At 37.6% G+C, this 20729-nt stretch overlaps 2 protein-coding genes across 6 annotated transcripts; both read left to right on the top strand.

Annotated features, from left to right (window-relative positions):
* The first annotated feature begins 882 nt into the window (after positions 1-882).
* On the top strand, positions 883-4283 carry LOC145949288 (ASI1-immunoprecipitated protein 2). 5 transcript variants are annotated; one of them, XR_014430294.1, is made up of 8 exons: positions 883-1458; positions 1677-1721; positions 1824-2091; positions 2185-2415; positions 2489-2610; positions 2789-2877; positions 3209-3351; positions 3444-3583. XR_014430294.1 is itself a non-coding variant. In XM_083065801.1 (8 exons), the coding sequence occupies exons 1-7, from the start codon at positions 1314-1316 to the stop codon at positions 3293-3295; spliced, it is 987 nt and encodes a 328-aa protein (XP_082921927.1). In that variant the 5' UTR covers positions 883-1313; the 3' UTR covers positions 3296-3320; positions 3444-3583. The 5 variants fall into 5 exon arrangements, 4 of the variants coding, with proteins under 4 accessions (XP_082921927.1, XP_082921928.1, XP_082921925.1 ...); XM_083065801.1 differs by having other exon boundaries at positions 3209-3320; XM_083065799.1 differs by lacking the exon at positions 3209-3351 and adding an exon at positions 4146-4283 and having other exon boundaries at positions 886-1458; positions 3444-3639.
* A 3191-nt stretch (positions 4284-7474) lies between these two features.
* Positions 7475-9261, top strand: LOC109793604 (isoliquiritigenin 2'-O-methyltransferase). The gene is made up of 4 exons (XM_020353076.3): positions 7475-7900; positions 8126-8439; positions 8561-8625; positions 8759-9261. The coding sequence occupies exons 1-4, from the start codon at positions 7479-7481 to the stop codon at positions 9050-9052; spliced, it is 1095 nt and encodes a 364-aa protein (XP_020208665.2). The 5' UTR covers positions 7475-7478; the 3' UTR covers positions 9053-9261.
* Positions 9262-20729: the final 11468 nt, after the last annotated feature.

The following is a 20729-nucleotide window of genomic DNA, read 5'->3' as shown; positions in this document are numbered from 1 at the left end:
ATCATCATCACATTCTTGAAAGGGAAGAGATTAAGATTTGCTTCTGAATTGCAGGTGAATTCCTTCCTTAATTCTTTGTGAATACTTGTAAATCTTGAGTAGGTTTCTCAAGTGGTAAGGAATTCTTGTAGTGGGTTTCTACAAGGGATGTTTTCTTGAGGTCAAGAAAGTGGTTATCTTGAATGTAGGAGTGTATGCATGTGTGGTATGCTTGTAAACCTTCTTCATTAAGATAGTGGAACAAATCTTGATCAGGTTATGATTGAGGACTGGATGTAGGTCACATGTGGAGTGGCTGAACCAGGATAAAAGACTTGTGCAATCTTCTCTTACCCTTATCTTTTACTTTGTGTAATATCTGGATTGTATATTCAAAAGATTGTTCTTGATTAACATGTTTGCATGAGTAACATTGGTTTGAACTGAGTATTACATATTGTTCTATTGGTTAATCAAGAAAGCATATAGGATTCATTCTTCAATAACAAGTCTTCAAGAAACTTCATTGAAAATTCATTTTTAGAAAAGTTTTAAATTGAAATAAAGATCCTAAAAACTCTGAAAATTTTTAAAGTGTCATAGAATCCAATTCACCCCCCCTCTTGGATTGGGCCATTCTTTTCTATCAAAGACCTTGTCCTTGTGAGTGATCCTTATGGTTTCTTCTCACTACTAGAAAAATACTGTTTTACATTGCTATATTTACATCGATTTTAGTAGAACCGATGTAAATAATAAATGCGGTGGCAAACTTGTAAATAAATAGAAAATACAAACATATTTACATCGGTTGAGAGGAGAAACGATGTAAATATGAGCATATCTACATCGGTTTTAAGATTGACCGATGTAAAAATGGAATCAGGAAGTTATTCTACATCGGTTTTTCTTATGACCAATGTAGAAGTGAGCCCCTCATCCGCGAACACGCTAGGTTAAAGCATACCCTTTCACTCAGCAACGTCCCAGCCGCCGCGAGCAACGACGAAGAGCTCAAGTGCTTCCTCCTCCGTCTTCACCGTCGCCACGTCTCGCGCTCAAGTGCGTATCGACTCCACCGTGCTCTCGATAGACTCTCCTCGTCCAACACCACTCCATCCACTTCCTTGAACCACCGCATCACCGTCCGCGATTTCCTAACCCTACACGAATCCCGCACCTTCCTCCTCGTCCTCCTCAACAACCTCCTCCTCTCCAATGCCCCCTCCCGCATTCCCCTCCTCATTTCCTAAACCCTAAATTCAAACTCTCACGCATTCTAATTCGACGATGTAGACGTCACCGAGCACGAACTCCCCACGCTCCACGCTGCCATGCGTTCCACGCTGCTCGCCGTCTCCGCCATTCTCGACCTCTGCCTTGTCAGGAAGCTCAAGGTTCACCATTTTGAGAAAGTTCTCAAGCACGACCTCTCCATCTTGAACGACCCCAAACAACGATCCAATCTCGGCAACGAAGGTTACTTCCCTCACGCCACTGACCTAATTTTTCTTATTACTCTTCAATTGTGTGATTCTCTTGTTTTTAATTTTACGCGGTGATGTTTGGAGCTTCTAATTGCGCTGTTTTGTTCTGTACCTCACTTCTTTTTTACTACTATGCTTTAGTTGTAGGTCTACATTTATTGAATTTTCCTTTTGACTAATTTTTGTGCAGAATGGGCCTTGTATGAGTAGGTTGCAGTTGCTGCTATGGATTGCCAAAGTCTCGACGTTGCCAAGGTTTCGATCTAAATTGGGTTTTTTTTTCTTCTATTACTTCTTTCATTCCAGAAATATCTAATGGTGAAACTTCATTTTCTGGACCCATTTTTTGCAATATTGATGCTATTAAAAAATCTGGACAATCGGATCATAGATTACGGGAAAGCAATCACAACACTCATAAAGACCCCAACTGTCCAAATGAAAAGAAGAAAAGTGTGAACCAGCAAGGTGAACAGACCACAAAAGCTGCTACAGCCATGAGCATATATAAATTACGCATCCACCCTGCTTCTGATGAAGGGACATGCTCGAGAGACTCGGTGCAGGTTGAGACAACATTTCTTTCACAGGATTTTTTCGTTCCAGAGGCCAATTCTTCGTGGCTGTATGACCCATTTTATTTCTCTTCAGTTTAACTATTTAGTTTTTCTTTAAGGGTGTACAAATTTGAATTTTTTGTGTATTTGTATTCATGCAGGGGCAAGTTTCAGATACACTTTAGTGAGGGGATTGTAGGGACATGGGATGGGATTCAAGCTCACTTATCAAATTGTTCATCATCTATAGTTGTCAAAATGGCGTCTAGGCTTCCTAAAATAATTATACTGGAGGAACTACCTCGCTTGAGGCTTTGGCCATCCCAATTTATGGCAAGTCGAGTCACTGAAGATAATATTGGTCTCTTCTTTTACACACGTGATGATGATAGGTTTGTTGGGCATTTCTTTTGTACTAACAAGCTTGGTTTTATACCGTCTACTCATATGTATGTCTTTTTCCAGCTATGTATGTTATAAACAATTAGTGGATCAGATGATCGAGAATGATTTGGCACTTAAAGGAAATGTGAATGGGATTGAGCTTTTAATTTTTCCATCTAACGTTCTTCCCGAGAGATCCCAGCGTAAGAAACTATTTTAGTTGTATATATAATTAGTTTTAACTACATTAACATTTTATGTTTATTTTTGTCTCTCTATTACTATCACTCTTCAGTGGTACTTCTTACATTCTAACTACATTAGCATGCTTTTAGCATTCATTTTTCTAATTTTTTTCCGTGTTACTTGTTATGCTTACAGGTTGGAATCGAATATTCTTCTTGTGGGGTGTATTCAGAGGACGGAAGGTGAATATCTCAGCTACCACACCAGTTTCAAATTCTCTTAAGGTATTGACAAGCGTGGAAATTCTTTACTTGCTGTTTTTGACCAACAAAGATATGTCTTTTCTATCACTTAAATATTGATTGAGACGGGATAATACTTCAAAATACTAGATGATCATATTTGTTTATGTTATATTCATATGTTGATTATTTATGAGATTTCTCTCTAACAACCACTCCACCAAATTTACTGTTGCATAAATGCATAATACTTGTATTTCATTACTTAACTTGTCAGGTAGTCATCTGCTGTCCTCGATTGTTGTCTATTTTCTGGGTAGTGTATCGTTTATTTTAAGTTTGAGTCTCTTTTGGCCCCTTTATTCTCTGTCAGCGGTGGATGGAGAAAAATATCGGCTTTCCGATCTGGCTATATGATATTATTCTTTCAGAATTTATTGTATCATTCTCGTTAAAATAATATGGCCGAGTTCAAAGCAGTTGAGGTATTCTCTTCAATATTTTATGATCACCGAGGCATGTCATGGACTCAAATATCACTTTTTTTGTGTTCATGTTTTGCATCAGGCTTTAGGACTAAATAAATATGTATTTTATGACTTGTGTAGCTGTTGAATGGCTTGTTCAAGGAATGTCATCAACTTGGAGAATCACTGATAACTGAAGGGCTAATAAAATATGAAGATATACAAGAAGCCAAGTCTAGCAAAGGGGCAAGAATCATTAGAATTGGTTTGCCAGCATATTGCCTTCTCAAAGCACTCTTACATTCTTTAAAAGCTGACTCGACCGGTATATTGATAAGTAAGTGATCACTTGCTGAAGTTCTAGTTGTCTTTTCCTCCTTTCCTCTTCCTATTTATAATTTAATTTTCTGAATGGACAATAAAACTTTATTGTATAACCATTATGATCTAACTTAAAAGATAATTATTATAAAAGTTTTTTTTATACTCCCTTCAGTTTTAATTATAGGATCCAAGTTTTCAAATTAGTTTGATCTTTATTATGATAAGACTCAATTTATTATGTTTTTAGCATTAATTTCAAATTTATGTATTTATGAGTTCAATAAATGAGTAAAAAATTTATTTAATGTATACGTCTTTTAAAATATAAATAGTTTCCTGTTTTTTTTCTTGGAAAGTAAAAACTTTGAAAACTTATATTAAGTGTCTCTTTAATTTAGGGGTAATCTGGGAAAATTTTTTATTAACTATATAATATATATTGCATTCATTTTGGATTTCATTGCTTGTTATTCTTAACTTCTATTGTAATTTATACACCCTGTTTTCCTGGTTTGCAAGGGCTGTGTGAATGGAGGGACATTGTTGCCCGAGCAGAAGATGAATTATTTTTCCCATTTCTTGAATTTGCAGTTATTTCTACTTGCTACTTCTATTTGGTAAAATGAATTATTTTAGCATTCTTATTTTTCTTAGTTATTTCTGGCACCTTGCTGGTTTGTGCTGGCACCTTGTTGCTGGGTCATATTTTTTATTTTTTTTTTTAAAATGCAATCTACATCGGTTCTCAAGAGAACCGATGTAGATTTAAGCATAAATCTACATCGGTTCTCTGGAGAACCGATGTAGATTTATGCTTAAATCTACATCGGTTTTTCAGAACCGATGTAAAAATGTATACATTTTCTACATCGCTCTATTCTACATCGGTTTTAGAACCGATGTAAATGCCTTTAGAGAACCGATGTAAAATATGTATCTTGTAGTAGTGTCTAAGGTATCCATGTAAAAGATTGCAAGTGACTTGTTGATAAGTAGTTCTTCCTCAACTTGATACAACTGTTATTTTTCCATCCGCCACAAGCTTGAAGAGGAGAGTACAGTTTGCACTTGATGCCTTCACATCTTTTTCCTAGGAGGTGACTATATAATGATAGTGGAACTTGGAGTAGAACTATCATGGAGTCTTGCTTCTTAAAGGGGATACCCGAGTTGCCTTTCAATTTAAAACTCGACTAGACATTGCTTTTTCTTTTATTATTTTTTTATCCTTAACTTTTTCATAGGATGTATCCTATCGGAATCTTCAACCTCTTTTTTCTTGCCTAAGACCCTTATCTTGGTGAGCTTTTTTTCTTACCCTAAATTTTTCCTCAAATTCCCTTTGCAGTTTTTCATTCTAGCGGGCTCTTAACAGGCAATGCTTTTAAGTATGATGCTTCTTCTCCATTTTGGAATTATCTTGGTAAGGAAGCTCTACTCACTTTGCCCTACACGTTTGAGAGATTCGTTCTCCCCCTCAAGAAAGCTCTATTCAGTTCGCTCTATTCAATAAACTTTTTTGGAAATTATTTTTAGAAAACTTTTTTTAAAAAAGATCCGTAACTCTAATAATTTTTAAAGGTGTTGATTGATCCAATTCATCCTCCTCTTGAATCAAGCCATTCTTTTCTAACACTCCTCACAGTCTTGCTTCGTTTATCTTCTTACATGTTCCTTGAGGTGAGAAGTGTTCGTTGATGATTAAATTCATTTCACCAAATTGTAACTTTTTATCTGAGCAAGGAGGCTACTTATACTCATTAAGATACCAAACAAACTATCTATAGCATCTGTTAGTGAGGAACGGATTCTACATCAACTTTTGTTGACTTTCTTCATGATTTCCATGACCCGTTTATCCTTCGTTTTGGTGTAAAGCATGGCTTTTTTTCTTTAAAAAATTTGTGAGTTTCAATGAGCTTTTGTAGCGTGATATGTTAAAGAATCACTCAAACATGCAACAATAAGTATCCGTTAGTCTTATAAATGATAGGAATTTAAGATTATATAATGAAATATTGTGTGTTTCGTCTGATGACACATCATTTTTCTAAAGATTTTGTTTGTGATGTTTCGTCTGATTTGTATTTATCAAAAATATTTTCTCTTAGAAAAATTTTCTATTCGTTATCATTAAAATTTTGAAAACTTGAGCGATTTAAGATTGTCTTTTGACTTAACAAAATGCTTATATTTTTTTGTAGAAATATATTAATTTTTAAAGGCTGAGAAGTTCTAGAAAAAAAAAATTGGTCTCAAACTACGTAGTTTTGAGCTGGAAAAACTTTTAGCAAAATATTCTACCTTTAGTAATATATAGAATATAGATATAGATATAGATTACAATTGCTAAACACACAGAATCACAAATAATAAAAATAATATTAACCTATGTATCTTTTTGCATACAATTTCAAAGCTTCTATCACATTGAATCAGAAATCTTCACGAAGAATGCAGTGTGTAATACTCCAAGTTTTCTAAAATTATTAAAGGGTGTTTTAATTAATTAAATTTTTTATAAAATATTTTAAAGGCCTTTAATGATTATGAGTGTTTTATTTAAATAATAAATATTTACAAAATAATTTTGCATAATATTTTATTGAAAAAACATGTATTTTTATGATATTTTCAAGAAATATATATATATATATATATATATATATATATATTTGGAGAAGTATGAGTTAAGTTACAAGGTTTTATGTATTATGTATTATTTTATTTTATATTTATTTTCATTAAAAAGAGAAGGGAGTTATGTTTTTAAAATAAAGGTTTTAAGAGGGTGGAGTTAGTTTATGGTAATGCTTCTCATTACTTTCTTTTATGCTTCATGTTTTGAAGAATTGGGAGAACTAGAGACCATTGAAATTCACTTGGATATTTACGATCTGTTCATCAAGGTAAGAGGGAGACAGTAGTCTCACTCCAGACATGAGATAGTTGTTAGGCAATGAGATTGACGACCAATCTTGTCTCTATTATATGCGTGTGAAAGAGGGAAATCTCAATTATGATTTGTGATGATTTAATGATAAGAATTGAATAAAAAGGGAGGAAATTAAATTATGCCTATTAATAGTGCAATTCGCTTAAAGTGAATATAAAGTTGATGTCATTAATTACATCTCTAAATTTAATAAATGTTATTAAATTTGTTAATAAGTATGCAAGGAACTTAGTATTAGATATCCCACACAACTCATCAACATTGTTTTTTTTTTAAATAGTAATGACAGAATTAACTTTTGAGGACATCATAGAAATTGTAGATAATTTCCTTATCTTTCTAATAAAATTAAGATCAACTTGATAACATAAATATAACTCTAGATAATGTATTTGAACCACACGAGATTTTAATTGGCATTATAGTTGTTAAGTTTATTAAATGATCACAAATTTGTTTTACAATTCTTAGAAAACATTTTGAATTTTAAAAGGTCAAAAAGTTGTAGAAAAAAATGGGTTTCGACTATGTAGTTTTGAGCAGATTTTTTTTTCGCAAACTATTATACCTTTTATTATAATATAGATACATATATAAATAAGATAATGAGAAGAAAAGAGAAAATGTGTCTCTATCTTTTTGAATATGAATGTTGTGTAGGATGAGAATTAGATAATAAAGGGTAAAAAAATTTATCCTTATTAATAACACAATTTATATAAAGTAGATATGAAGTTGATGTCATTAATTACATCTTTAAATTTATTAAATATTAATAAATTTGCAAGGAACTTAATATTAGATGTCTCGCACAACTCATTGACAGTGACAAGTAACCACCAACAATTAAGCTTATTATTGTAGAATTTTATCTATAAATAAGACTAGTGAAACACATGGTAGCAATCAAAAATAAAAAGAAACAAATGGGTTCTAATTATGGAGAGAAAGACAATGCATGGATCTGTGCAATGAATAATTTGCTTGGATCAGTCTATACTGGGGTATTGAAAGCTGCCGTTGAACTCAACTTGTTTGATATAATAGCAAAGGCATCAGTAGTTGGTGTCTCAGCATCTGATATTGCTACACAGTTTCCAACACAACACCCAGAATTGGCTCGCAGGCTTGACCGCATGTTATGTTTATTAGCGAGTAACTCTCTTCTTATTTGTTCCACCCGCACAAATCAACATGGTCACACTGAAAGGTTTTACCAGCTATCCCCTGCTGGTAAATACTTCGTCAAAGATGAAATTAACGGTTCTTTGGTTTTCCAACCAATTTTTCGCAACCACCGAGTAATCGTCGAGGCCTTGTAAGTAACACAGTAGCATAATATTTTCTCTCTCTTTTAATTAAAAAACTAAATTTTCTCAAAGAATTATTTTCTCAAAATAGAGCTTTTTAAGTTCTCATGATCACCCTTCCATCAATATTTATTAATAAAGGTACACCTATAAACTCCTTTAAGGGATGGATATATCTTCTATGATAATAGGGTTTTACTTGATTTTTATGACGTTGTTGTGTTTTATGTTAGTAATAATTTTAAGGAGGTACTTCTAGACTTTGACAAGGGATTATTTGAGAAAGTTCACGGAGTGCCTATTTATGAACACATCCAGTCAGATCCGACTTTGAGTAATGTTTTTAATAAGGCAATGTCTAATATAAGTATAATCATGACGAACAAGATACTTGAAACATATGAAGGATTTGAAGAAATATCGTTGCTAGTTGATGTGGGCGGTGGCATTGGCCAAAATTTGAATACGATAATCTCCAAGTATCCTTCTATAAATGGTATTAACTTTGATCTACCCCATGCGATACGCAATGCTCCAATTTGTCCAGGTATATTTATTGTGTAAGAAATTTGTCTGGCTAGTTGGCTATGTTTTAAGTAAGCTTGATGCACATATTATTTTTATTTATTTATTTTGCTAATGAGTGAAATATATCAAATTCTGTGAAGGGATAAAGCATGTTGAAGGAGATATGTTTAAAAGTGTTCCTAAAGGTGATGCTATAATATTGAAGGTTAGTGATCTAAACTCTATCTTTACCCACTTATGTATAAGGTCATGTGTAATATTAGTAATAATAAAATTTATCTAGTATTATAAAGTTGTGTTACATAAGTTATTAACACCTGGTTGCTTAATCATTGCAGAGCGTATTGCACAATTGGTCGGATGAAGAATGTATAAAAATTTTAAGTAATTGCTACGAAGCTTTGCCACAAAATGGGAAGGTAATCGTCGTGGAGTATGTAGTTCCTGAAGAAATTCACTCCACCGATGTAGATAAAATGGTAACTGGCTTAGACAACGCGATGTTTCTGAATGATGGAAGCGAAAGAACGGAGAAACAATTTGAGAATTTATGCAAACACTCAGGATTTTCTCATTTTCATGTAGCTGCTCGTGTCTTATCTACTCTGTCAGTGATTGAATTTCGTAAGTGAATAATAGGAAGTTTAGGATCATAAACTTGATTGACTGTACTACTAATGATGTAGTCACTATGCACTTATTAATATTTGTGCAAATAAATGTTATAGAATAAATGGTCCAGTTATAATTATAAAAACTTTCTATATCACTCTTTGGTTGGAATGTATGATTTGCAACTTGTGTTGATTGCAATGGTGAATTTCATTATTGTTTCTTGGGATATTATGCAGTTTTGGAAGCAATGTATGCGTATAAATGAAAGGGTTATTTTTTTTTATATTTTTCTAAAGGGATATTTTATAAGAGTTATTTTTATTATCAGTTATGACTTATGAGGGGTCATTGTGACTCTGATACCATTGAAGGTGTTATTTTATGATATTTTTTTGAGAAGATATTTTATGAAGGTTATTTTTAAAAGATTATTTTACACGTAACTCTATAATGATGAGATATTGTCCGCTTTGGGCCTAAGCCCTCACGGTTTTGCTTTTGGCCATCACCCAAAAGGCCTCTCTATCCTTGGTGAAGTTAGCGGAAAACACACAGAAAGGGGGTTGAATGTGTGTGAACGAAGGAGTTTTAAAAATGTTTCACAAAGAGACTGGTTTTCGTCTAATGGGAATATTACTTTGAACACTTGACAATGTGCACGGTTGACAAAAAAAAACTTTTCAGTCTGATGATTTATTGTCTGCTTGAGGAAGAGATTTATTTTCAGTAAAAATGTTTTTCTAAGTAATAAATTGAGCAAATGTATTTTTCGTCTAAGAGAGGTTACTATGAAAAAGATTTAATTAGTGGACGAAGTTGTCAAAGATATAGTAGTTAAATAAAATTTCGTCTGAAAGCAAATAAAGGGTGCACAACGTTTTTATACTGATTCACTTGACCTGAGGTAAGTCCAGTCTCCTTCAACTGAAAAGGTTCCACTAATCACAAAGGATTGCAAGTATTCTTAACCGCTTCTGGTTCATCAACTTCACTCGTCAACGCTAGTATTCTTAAACCACTTCTGGTTCCCCAAGTATTCTTTTATAGGCTCTTGACCTCTCAGAATATCCAAGTTTCGATTAACTGGTTCTGTTGTTGAAGAATTTATAGGCTCTTGACCTTTTAGAGTATCCAAGTAGGATACCCTCGTCCGTTTTTAAGTCAAATTTGCCTAAGTTATCTTTAGTATTTAAAATGAAGCATTTGCATCTGAATGGATGAAAGTATGATATGTTGGGTGCTCGTCCCTTCCACAATTCATAGGGAGTTTTCTCTAAGATAGGTCTAATATATATTCTGTTTTGTATATAGCAGGAAGTATTAATTGCTTCTGCCCATACGTGTTTGGGAGTTGAAAAATCATTTAATAAAGTTCTTGCCATTTCTTGTAAAGACCGATTCTTTCTTTAAACAACTCCATTTTGCTGTGGAGTTCTAAGAGTTGAAAAATTGTGTTTAATTCCATTTTCTTCACAAAAGTCTTGAAACTGTTTGTTTTCAAATTCTCCCCATGATCACATCTTATAGACGCAATTGATATTTCTTTTTCGTTTTGAACTCTCTTATAGAATACATGGAATACCTTGAAGGACTCATCCTTGTGGGTTATGAACAACACCCATGTCCATCTAGTGTAGTCATCAACAATGACTAGTCCATATCTTTTACCACTAACAGATACACAACCCTAGTGGGACCAAATAGATCTATGTGAAGCAGTTCAAGAGGTCTTAAGGTGGAAACATGATTTTACTTTTAAATGAACTTTTAACTTGTTTCCTCTTCTGACATGCTTCACATAAGCTATTCGTATGGTACACAAGACTCGGTAGACCTCTTACGGGGTTATGCTATTTTAGCTTTGAGATTAATCTCAAGCTTGCATGACCAAGCTTCTTGTGCCACAACCACTGGTTTTCATAGGATACTAGACAATCAACATTTTGATTTTCTAGTTCATTAAGCATTATTTTGTACAAGTTATTGCATCTGTTACCCATAAACAATATAGATGAATCAGTTGGACCAACGGTACATTTATTTTTGTTGAAGGATACTTCGTAACCATTGTCACATAATTGACTTATGCTTAGCAAGTTATATGTTAATCTTTTAACATATATTTGTCTGTCATGTGTCGCGAGTGTAGACCCCTAAAATTGTCCGGGTCGGAAATAAGACTCGAAGACTCTCAAAGACTGAAGGAAGATCAGCCAAAAGGACTCCTGGAAGGCCCTAGGAGGGTTCTCTGTAGGTCTAGAGGTCTTAGAATAGCTCAAAATAAGAAAGTGGAGGGAATGAAGCCCAATACGGCCGTACTAAACTTAATACGGCCGTATTGAAGCTTCAATATGGCCGCAGTGAACTCAATACGGCGTATTGAAGTTTCTGAAACTTCAATACGGCCGTACTGAAATCAATACGGCCGTATTGAAGCTTCAATACAGCCGCAGTGAACTCAATACGGCCGTATTGAAATTTCTGAGCTTCAATACGGCCGTATTGAACTCAATACGGCCGTATTGAAGTTCAAAAATTGCAATACGGCCGTATTGATTCTGTAGCCCGTATTGGGCCTGTTCCCTATAAATATGACGTCAATTGGACGTCATTCCACACTTTGGAACAGAGTTTCAACCCTCTCCTTGAGTATTCTGGGGTTTTTGAGCAGTGTTCTGCCCTAGAAATCACTCGGAGAGTTGATCCGACGAAGTTCTTGAGCCCCGAGCCATTTTGCTTGAGGATCGAACCTAGTCGAAGGGAAATCCTCCGGATTTCCGTAGTCAAAATTTTATAGGAGCGAGCGAGCGGGCTTGTAGAGCGAGGGAACGCCAAAAAGCTTCCCAGTTTTACGAAATATATAAAAGCACGCTTCAAAGGTTTCTTCTTCAAAATCCTTCCTTTTACTGCTTTCTGATTGTTGCATAGCATATCTAATTTATTCGCCATGTAGATATCTTGTTCATAATCGTTTAGAATAAATAGGGGTAATTTAGTAATTTTGTACTATTATTTTTAGAAATAATCTGTCATAGGGAACCCGAAAGGGGCGTTGTGGGGTGCTAACACCTTCCCCACGCGTAACCGACTCCCTTACCCAACTCTGGTTGTAATGGCCGAAGTTGATTTATAAAATCAATTGCCTTATCCCTTTTTCCAATGTTTTGAGTAAAACATTGGTGGCGACTCCATGAACCCTTTTACTACGAAAACCACTAATCCATGGAGGGTCCCGCTTGGGATTAACATGGATTGGTGAGACATTTAATAAATAAATTGGATAAGATCGGCAAGGTCTCAGTTTGAGAACAAGTCGTTCTAATAATCCAATACATTTTCAAAACTAAAATAAAAGCGAGCCTCGACCGTCTTCGCGACCGCCGAGGCCCGTTTCGGGCCGGTGGCGACAGATGGCGACTCCGCTGGGGAAGCCTCGAGAGTCAATCCCATTTAGTGACAGATTGATTTTAACAAATAATAGTTAAAATTACTTTATTACCCCTCACTTGTATGATAACATGTTTATCTATTTGGCTTTAATAACTGTTGTATTTTTAAATTTACGCAATTGTTTGAAATACAAACTGCACACAAACCTTTGCACACAACAGTTCCCTCTATACCCGGGGGCATGAGTGATTAACCATAGGGAGTGGATGTTAGTACGGCCGGTTGTCGAATGGGTCTATAGGTGCCCGTAGACCGTTGTCGGAAAACATCACTCAAGGTGATAACCATGAACTTGAGTTCGACGGTGCGTTGGAGCTTTCCATCGACCTACGATGAGAGGAATTGGGTCCCTATAATGGGGGCACCTTGGGGGCCTTGGACTGGTGAGAACAGTTAGAACCACCTTGAATATGCACCATTTCTGCAGGATACCCCTACCTCGTGATTTGCTCGTGACTGTTCGTGGATGAGTGAATTGTTTGTGCATTGATTATGTGACATTGTATGAGCATACATTGCATTTTTTAAACATACAACATTCCCTTTTTTAAAATAAGAATAAATGGGAATAAGAATCTTCCATTACATGGTGTTAACATCTACCTTCATCACATTCATATAGGTAGTTTCCCTTTTCACCCAAAAAATAAATACAAAAAAGATACAAAATACCCAAAGAAAAAAAAAGAAAAAAGGGTTATTTATCCAAACCAAGCAATATCATGCATCATCTTAGGAACATCCTAAAAACATGATAATGCTTAGTTGAATAAACACTATGCATGCATATTCAACCTCATCATCTCATATCATGCATATAGATCATGGAGAGATCTAGGAGTCATTCATACATCTCTCCTAGTAATCCATTAATAAACATTAATAAAAAGAAAGAAATAATCGATGCGTATATTCAAAGAATGGATCACACGCCGTTCGTTATCAAGTGTAAGCCAACAACCGCGCCAAGCGAGCACACGTCAACTCCGTTGTTGGTAATCAAGACAAACAAAGGGGAAGGTCCAACACCATTAAGGATCACAGTTCCAAGGCCTTTCCCTTACAAATCAAATAAGGCTGTGCCGTGGATATACGACATCCACTCTTCTGCCGACAGCGATATCTCCAACATCGCTGGACTTGGGGGCATGACTAGGAGTGGTAGGATCTACACTCCCGATGATCTTCATAACAAAGCCCCCAAGAATAAAGAAAAAGAAGAAAAGAAAACCGAGGAAAAAGAATCCGAGGAGGAGACTGACAAGCTGTTAAAATTTATCCGACAGAGCGAGTACTCCATCGTGGATCAACTTCATAGAACGCCAGCAAAGATTACGCTGTTGTCGTTGATCCTATGCTCCGAACCGCATCGGCAAGCTCTGTTGAAAGTCTTGAACGAGGCATACGTGTCGCACACTATCTCCCAAGACGAGTTTGAGGGGATTGTTAGTCACATCAAGGCTAATGATCACCTCACCTTCATCGATGAAGAAATCCCCGCCGAGGGATCAAACCACAATAAGCCCTTGCACATCTCTATAAAGTGCAAGGAGTATCACATCGCTAAAGTCTTGGTAGATAATGGATCTTCTTTGAACGTAATGCCAAAAAGAGCGCTCGAGCAAGTGGCAATCAAGGGAATCCAAATGCGCCCGAGCAACATGATCGTTCGAGCCTTCGATGGATCTAAAAGAGAAGTGGTGGGAGAGATCAATCTTCCAATCCAAATTGGACCCACTATCTTCAACGTCGAATTTCAAGTGATGGACATCACTCCCACATACAGCTGTCTCCTCGGCCGACCTTGGATTCATGATGCGAAAGCTGTTCCTTCTACGCTCCACCAGAAAGTCAAGTTCATAGTGGGTGACAAACAGGTGACCGTACAAGCTAAAGATGACATACTCATCAGCAAGCCATCCAACATACCTTATGTGGATGCAGCAGAGGAAGCTTTAGAAACCGCCTTCCAAGCATTGGAGATCGCCAATGTTGAGACATTTCCCCGAGAAATGAAGAAGGTAGCTCATATGCTCACAAAGAACGGATACTTGCCAGGACAAGGATTAGGCAAGGACTCCCAAGGAATCCCGGAGCTACCCATTATCAAGGACAATCCGGGGAAACAAGGGTTAAGATACAACCCTAACAAAGATCAAAGGACGAAGAGGAACCAAGATCCTTCTCGACGTTCTTTAAGCCAGATCTTTAGGAAGGCCGGTTCACAATCGTCAAGGCCGATTGTCGTCATCAAGTGTCCTTTTCCTTCTAATAGGGATGTGTAAATTCAGTGACTATTAGAGATCACTCCTCGGGGACAGCCCGACCCCCGAGCCTCGATAGGGCACATGTTTCCGCTGCGATTATAATAAAATCATTCTTCATTAATTCTTTATTGCTTCTTTTCTTGCTTGCAATAAAATTCTAGACCACATTATTTTAACCCTGTTTGAATAAGCATAAATGAGGTTAAAATCATCTTGATAACAATAAACCCGCATCATTTTTATGTGGAAATGTGCATGACAGCTTGGAGCACCTTTTCTTGGCATCAATAAGTGCCATCATGGATAAAAGAAATCCTAAAGATAATAAGCTCGGCAGGAAACCCAAAAAGGGGACTGCGCAAAAATAAGAGCAAAAGACCCGCTAGGAATCCCACAAAAGGGTGACCTAGGCAAAAGTTAGGGTTACAAAATGAAGACAAAAACCCGCTAGGAATCCCACGAAAAGGGTGACCTAGGCAAAAGTTAGGGTTACAAAATGAATACAAAAGCCCGCTAAAACTCCACAAATGGGTGTTTTAGGCAAAAGTTAGGGCCGTCAAAAAAAGAAAAACAAAATAAATCCATGATGGTACCATCAATTGAATTCAACAAGGGGCTCAAGAAAAGCTATCCAAGTTGTCAAAGCACAATCATTAATAACAAAGATGTGCTTAATCTCATAAGTGTTTAATCGAACAAACCTAAACACAATAAGCCTACCATGGCCAGCCATTCTTACAAAAACCATTTTTAAAATAATAATAATCCCCTCTAAAACACAAACTTTTGAAAATATATCCTTTCCTTCTTTTCTCTCTTGTCCCAACGATTTTTGAATAATCTAGTGGAAACATGGAGATATAGTGGTCAATAGGAGGGTTGACACATCTTCTAAAGGAAGGGAAGAATCATTTGATTGATGACACCAAAATCAAATACGCATCATTCCTCGGTAACAGAAATCGGCAAAGCACAGCTCGTCTTGAGGAATGGCAGAATCCAAACAAAAAACGCATCGGTTAATTCTTTTGAAAAATGAATCAAATAGAATTAGGTGCATCATACTGCATACATGCATACAGATGATAGGTGTAATGGAAGATCACTTATTCTCTGTTTATTGAAAAAAAAATATAAACTTCAGAAAAACAATACGCCCGTATCATGTTCAGTACGCCCGTACCAAAATTAGGGTTATGAACAAATTTTCAATTCAATACGGGCATACTGAAATGGATGCGGCCGTATTGGCCATAAAGAAATTTTCAAAGACCTCGTCATGAGGCAATTGCATAAAATAGAAAAATAGAAAAATTGCTTGTGTATGACAGCAGCAAACAAAATGCAAAGATTCAGAAAATCAACAGCGTCATACAGAATAACTGAGCCTGGAGAGGCTTGCCGAAAGAATACTCTCAGAATAACTGAGCCTGGAGAGGCTTGCCGAAAGAATACTCTCAGAATAACTGAGCCTGGAGAGGCTTGCCGAAATAATACTCTCTCAAAATAACTGAGCCTGGAGAGGCTTGCCGAAACAATACTCTCTCAAAATAACTGAGCCTGGAGAGGCTCGCCGAAATAATACTCTCTCAGAATAATTGAGCCTGGAGAGGCTTGCCGAAATAATACTCGTACAGAATAATTGAGCCTGGAGAGGCTTGCCGAAACAATACTCCCACAGAATAATTGAGCCTGGAGAGGCTTGCCGAAACAATACTCCCACAGAATAATTGAGCCTGGAGAGGCTCGCCGAAATAATACTCTATCAAAATAATTGAGCCTGGAGAGGCTCGCCGAAATAATACTCTCTCAGAATAACTGAGACATTTCTATACAGAAAAAGCCGAATAACAACAGAAAAGGAAAAAATAAAGAAAAAGCCAAAAAATGACAAAAAAGGCAAAAATACAGAAAAAGCCAAAAAATGACAAAAAAGGCAAACATACAGAAAAAGTCAAAAGTCGACAAAAAAAGACAAAGATTTCACATCTTTCAGAATAACTGAGCCTGGAGAGGCTCGCCGAAATAATACTCTCAGAATAATTGAGCCTGGAGAGGCTTGCTGAAATAATACTCTTTCAGAATAATTGAGCCTGGAGAGGCTTGCAGAAATAATACTTCCTCAGAATAACTAAAGCCTGGAGAGGCTTGCAGAAATAATACTCCCCCAACTGTACAGAGTAAATGAGCCTGGAGAGGCTCGCAGAAATAATACTCCCCAGAGAAACCTCAACTCAAGCTCACGGAACAAATCCCCAGCGAGGGCTATCAAAGCAAGATCGACGACATTCCCAATGGAAGCACGATCACCCTAGTAGTATATCTAGTCAAAGGACTTAAAACTTCCTCAGTGGAAGATAGCTCTCTGACTCAAGCGCTGAGTGAGGCTAAGCCTGCAGAGGCTTCCTAAATAATACTCTGGGATACATAAGATCCCACATTCCCCAGTCGCCTACTCAGAGGCATCCCTGCAAAAGGAGAAAAATCAAAAAAACATCAATAACCATTCCCCAAGCGGAATTTGGCACTCAGCCGAGCACTGAACTTCAAATCCCCAGTCGCCTACTCAAGAGGCACCCCTTCAAAAAGAGAAAAAATCAAAAAGATCAATAACCATTCCCCAAGAGGAATTCGGCATTCAGCCAATCATCAAACATCAAGATAATTCGCCTATTCAGAGGCACTCTTTCAAAAAAGAGAAAAAATCGAAAAGATCAATAATCATTCCCCAAGCGAAATCCGGCTCTCAGCCTATCATTGAACATCAAGATGATCTGCCTAACAGAAGAGGCCAATCACAACCAATGACAAAATCCCCTGGCGGATAACAGCCTACACAGAGGCAACAAAATCCAAAAATTAAAAAGAGTTACCCGAATAAGGATAACCGGGATACTCCACCAACGTCCAAAGGACGTCAGCCAATCATAAGGCACTGCTCATCTCAGAAAGAGCATCTTCGTGTCTACACCCCAAGGAAACAGAAATTCCTCAATGGGCGCCAACTACTCAATGGAAAGTTGGGACACAAGAACCTATGAGTAACTGCACATCCCCTAGACGGATCCCTGCGTTATCCAGCCCTCAGTGGCACAAAAATCAAAAACAATCGTCAAAGCAGCATCGTGGACTGTGGAGACAAAATCAACATCCAGAATCCCCAGCGGATAACAGCCTACACAGAGGCAGCAAAAATCAGAAAATCAAAAAGAGATACCCGAATAAGGATAAACCGGGATACTCCACCAACGTCAAAGGACGTCAGCCAAACATAAGGCATTGCTCAATTCAAAAAGAGCATCTGTGTCTACACCCAAAGGAAACAGAAATTCCCCATGGGTACCAACTAAGCAATGCAAGTTGGGGCACAAAAACCTATGAATGACTGCACATCCCCTAGACGGATCCCTGCGTTATCCAGCCCTCAGTGGCACCAAAATCAAAATCAAACCGTCGAAGCAGCATCGTGGACTGTGGAGACAAAACTATCACTAATCCCTGAAGAGGGTAAACACGTATTGCCGAAGTGATCAGAAGACACGGACGCAGACCCTGGAGAGGGCAAAACTCAGTTGCTTAGGTCGTCAAAGACAACCGAAACAAAGTCTGGAGAGACGATACTCAAACAAAGTCTGGAGAGACGATACTCAAACAAAGTCTGGAGAGACGATACTCAAACAAAGTCTGGAGAGACGATACTCAAACAAAGTCTGGAGAGACGATACTCAAACAAAGTCTGGAGAGACGGTACTCAAACAAAGTCTGGAGAGACGGTACTCAAACAAAGTCTGGAGAGACGATACTCAAACAAAGTCTGGAGAGACGATACTCAAACAAAGTCTGGAGAGACGGTACTCAAACAAAGTCTGGAGAGACGATACTCAAACAAAGTCTGGAGAGACGGTACTCAAACAAAGTCTGGAGAGACGATACTCAAACAAAGTCTGGAGAGACGATACTCAAACAAAGTCTGGAGAGACGGTACTCAAAGAAAGTCTGGAGAGACGGTACTCAATCAAGGTCTGGAGAGACGGTACTCAAACAAAGTTTGGAGAGACGATACTCAAACAAAGTCTGGAGAGACGGTACTCAATCAAAGTCTGGAGAGACGATACTCAAACAAAGTCTGGAGAGACGATACTCAAACAAAGTCTGGAGAGACGGTACTCAATCAAGGTCTGGAGAGACGGTACTCAAACAAAGTCTGGAGAGACGATACTCAAACAAAGTCTGGAGAGACGGTACTCAATCAAAGTCTGGAGAGACGATACTCAAACAAAGTCTAGAGAGATGATACTCAAACAAAGTCTGGAGAGACGGTACTCAGACAAAGTCTGGAGAGACAGTACTCAAGGTCTGGAGAGACAGTACTCAAGGTCTGGAGAGACAATACTCAGCCATCAGCGTCGTCAGAAGCACGTTGGTGTTAAACTTAGCTACCAAGGTTGTCAGAAGCGCCGAGGTATGCAACAACCTGGAGAGGCTACTCAACAATTTTCCACCGGAAGACGCTACAAGTCAGAAGGTTGGCACATCACCCGGACAATTGGGTCAACTCCTTTACTTGTCAGCCGGTACACCAAAAGACCGTTTGACTAAGTAAAGGGGGGGCAGCTGTAGACCCCTAAAATTGTCCGGGTCGGAAATAAGACTCGAAGACTCTCAAAGACTGAAGGAAGATCAGCCAGAAGGACTCCTGGAAGGCCCTAGGAGGGTTCTCTGTAGGTCTAGAGGTCTTAGAATAGCTCAAAATAAGAAAGTGGAGGGAATGAAGCCCAATACGGCCGTACTAAACTTAATACGGCCGTATTGAAGCTTCAATATGGCCGCAGTGAACTCAATACGGCGTATTGAAGTTTCTGAAACTTCAATACGGCCGTACTAAAATCAATACGGCCGTATTGAAGCTTCAATACAGCCGCAGTGAACTCAATACGGCCGTATTGAAATTTCTGAGCTTCAATACGGCCGTATTGAACTCAATACGGCCGTATTGAAGTTCAAAAATTGCAATACGGCCGTATTGATTCTGTAGCCCGTATTGGGCCTGTTCCCTATAAATATGACGTCAATTGGACGTCATTCCACACTTTGGAAAAGAGTTTCAACCCTCTCCTTGAGTATTCTGGGGTTTTTGAGCAGTGTTCTACCCTAGAAATCACTCGGAGAGTTGATCCGACGAAGTTCTTGAGCCCCAAGCCATTTTGCTTGAGGATCGAACCTAGTCGAAGGGAAATCCTCCGGATTTCCGTAGTCAAAATTTTATAGGAGGGAGCGAGCGGGCTTGTAGAGCGAGGGAACGCCAAAAAGCTTCCCAGTTTTACGAAATATATAAAAGCACGCTTCAAAGGTTTCTTCTTCAAAATCCTTCCTTTTACTGCTTTCTGATTGTTGCATAGCATATCTAATTTATTCGCCATGTAGATATCTTGTTCATAATCGTTTAGAATAAATAGGGGTAATTTAGTAATTTTGTACTATTATTTTTAGAAATAATCTGTCATAGGGAACCCGAAAGGGGCGTTGTGGGGTGCTAACACCTTCCCCACGCGTAACCGACTCCCTTACCCAACTCTGGTTGTAATGGCCGAAGTTGATTTATAAAATCAATTGCCTTATCCCTTTTTCCAATGTTTTGAGTAAAACATTGGTGGCGACTCCATGAACCCTTTTACTACGAAAACCACTAATCCATGGAGGGTCCCGCTTGGGATTAACATGGATTGGTGAGACATTTAATAAATAAATTGGATAAGATCGGCAAGGTCTCAGTTTGAGAACAAGTCGTTCTAATAATCCAATACATTTTCAAAACTAAAATAAAAGCGAGCCTCGACCGTCTTCGCGACCGCCGAGGCCCGTTTCGGGCCGGTGGCGACAGCGAGCAGCCACTGTCCAGGTACCATGACTAGACACTTCTTTTTCTTGTTGAACAGATCTGCAATAGGTATTATTTCAGTCGTTGGTACCCAAATGG

This window comes from Cajanus cajan, chromosome 10, assembly GCF_000230855.2.
Source record: "Cajanus cajan strain Asha chromosome 10, NIPB_CcT2T_4, whole genome shotgun sequence".
In the NCBI taxonomy this organism is placed as follows: Eukaryota; Viridiplantae; Streptophyta; class Magnoliopsida; order Fabales; family Fabaceae; genus Cajanus; species Cajanus cajan.
This window is presented reverse-complemented; position numbering and strand designations above follow the sequence as displayed.

Coding starts and splice junctions, on each gene's coding strand:
- LOC145949288 (XM_083065799.1), top strand. CDS start 1,314: ATGCGTTCCACGCTGCTCGCCGTCTCCGCCATTCTCGACCTCTGCCTT. Junction 2,878..3,443: donor CAGTTTCAAATTCTCTTAAG/GTATTGACAAGC, acceptor TGACTTGTGTAG/CTGTTGAATGGCTTGTTCAA. Junction 3,640..4,145: donor CTCGACCGGTATATTGATAA/GTAAGTGATCAC, acceptor CTGGTTTGCAAG/GGCTGTGTGAATGGAGGGAC.
- LOC109793604 (XM_020353076.3), top strand. CDS start 7,479: ATGGTAGCAATCAAAAATAAAAAGAAACAAATGGGTTCTAATTATGGA. Junction 7,901..8,125: donor CGAGTAATCGTCGAGGCCTT/GTAAGTAACACA, acceptor GTTTTATGTTAG/TAATAATTTTAAGGAGGTAC. Junction 8,440..8,560: donor CAATGCTCCAATTTGTCCAG/GTATATTTATTG, acceptor AATTCTGTGAAG/GGATAAAGCATGTTGAAGGA.